General features: G+C 69.2%; 1 protein-coding gene across 1 annotated transcript in view; it reads right to left on the reverse strand.

Moving 5' to 3' along the window:
- Positions 1-6: 6 nt before the first annotated feature.
- Positions 7-595, reverse strand: part of VPS9D1 (VPS9 domain containing 1) — a gene marked incomplete at its 5' end in the record, with an annotated part of 4,256 nt that continues 3,667 nt past the window's right edge. Inside the window, 2 exons of the mRNA XM_017741343.1 lie at positions 7-119; positions 393-556. Of these exons, the coding sequence (XP_017596832.1) occupies positions 44-119; positions 393-556 (240 nt within the window). The remainder of the gene's footprint in view (positions 120-392; positions 557-595) is intronic.

Consider the following 595-nt stretch of genomic DNA (forward strand, 5'->3'; position numbering starts at 1 on the left):
CAGCACCTGCCCGGGGCTGTGGGGGTCCCGCGCCGCCCCCTCCTCACTGCAGGGACTCCACGTAGGACAGGGCGCTCTGCAGGGACGTCAGGCAGTACCCCTCCTCCCCGATCAGGTACCTGTGCCCACACGCATCACACTGTCACCAACGGGACACCACCACGGGCGCCAGGCTGCCACCGCTGGGACACCGGCACCACCGGGACCCCAACCCAGGCACCGCACGAGCACCGCACCGTCATGGCTATGACACTGCCGTGACCAGGACACCAGCACAGCCACCACCCCTCAGCCCTGCGCTCCCAGGAGCTGCTGTTGCCACCCCCATCCCGGGAGGGTGACACTGTCCTGAGCCCAGGGCTGCCTGCATGGCCCAGCACCCCGGCACGTACCCCTCATGGATGAACTCCTCCAGGGCCGTGCACTCGGAGAGCAGCTGGGGCAACCCCGTCTGCAGCACCACGTAGGACAGGATGGGCAGCAGGTCATCTGCCCCACTGTGACAACAGGGACTCGTCAGCCATGGTGGCCACAGGGACTGGTGCCCCAACACTGCACCGGCCGCAGCAGCCCCCCGCCCCCCACCCCCCCCCAA

This window comes from Corvus brachyrhynchos, unplaced genomic scaffold, assembly GCF_000691975.1.
Source record: "Corvus brachyrhynchos isolate BGI_N302 unplaced genomic scaffold, ASM69197v1 scaffold365, whole genome shotgun sequence".
Classification (NCBI taxonomy): domain Eukaryota; kingdom Metazoa; phylum Chordata; class Aves; order Passeriformes; family Corvidae; genus Corvus; species Corvus brachyrhynchos.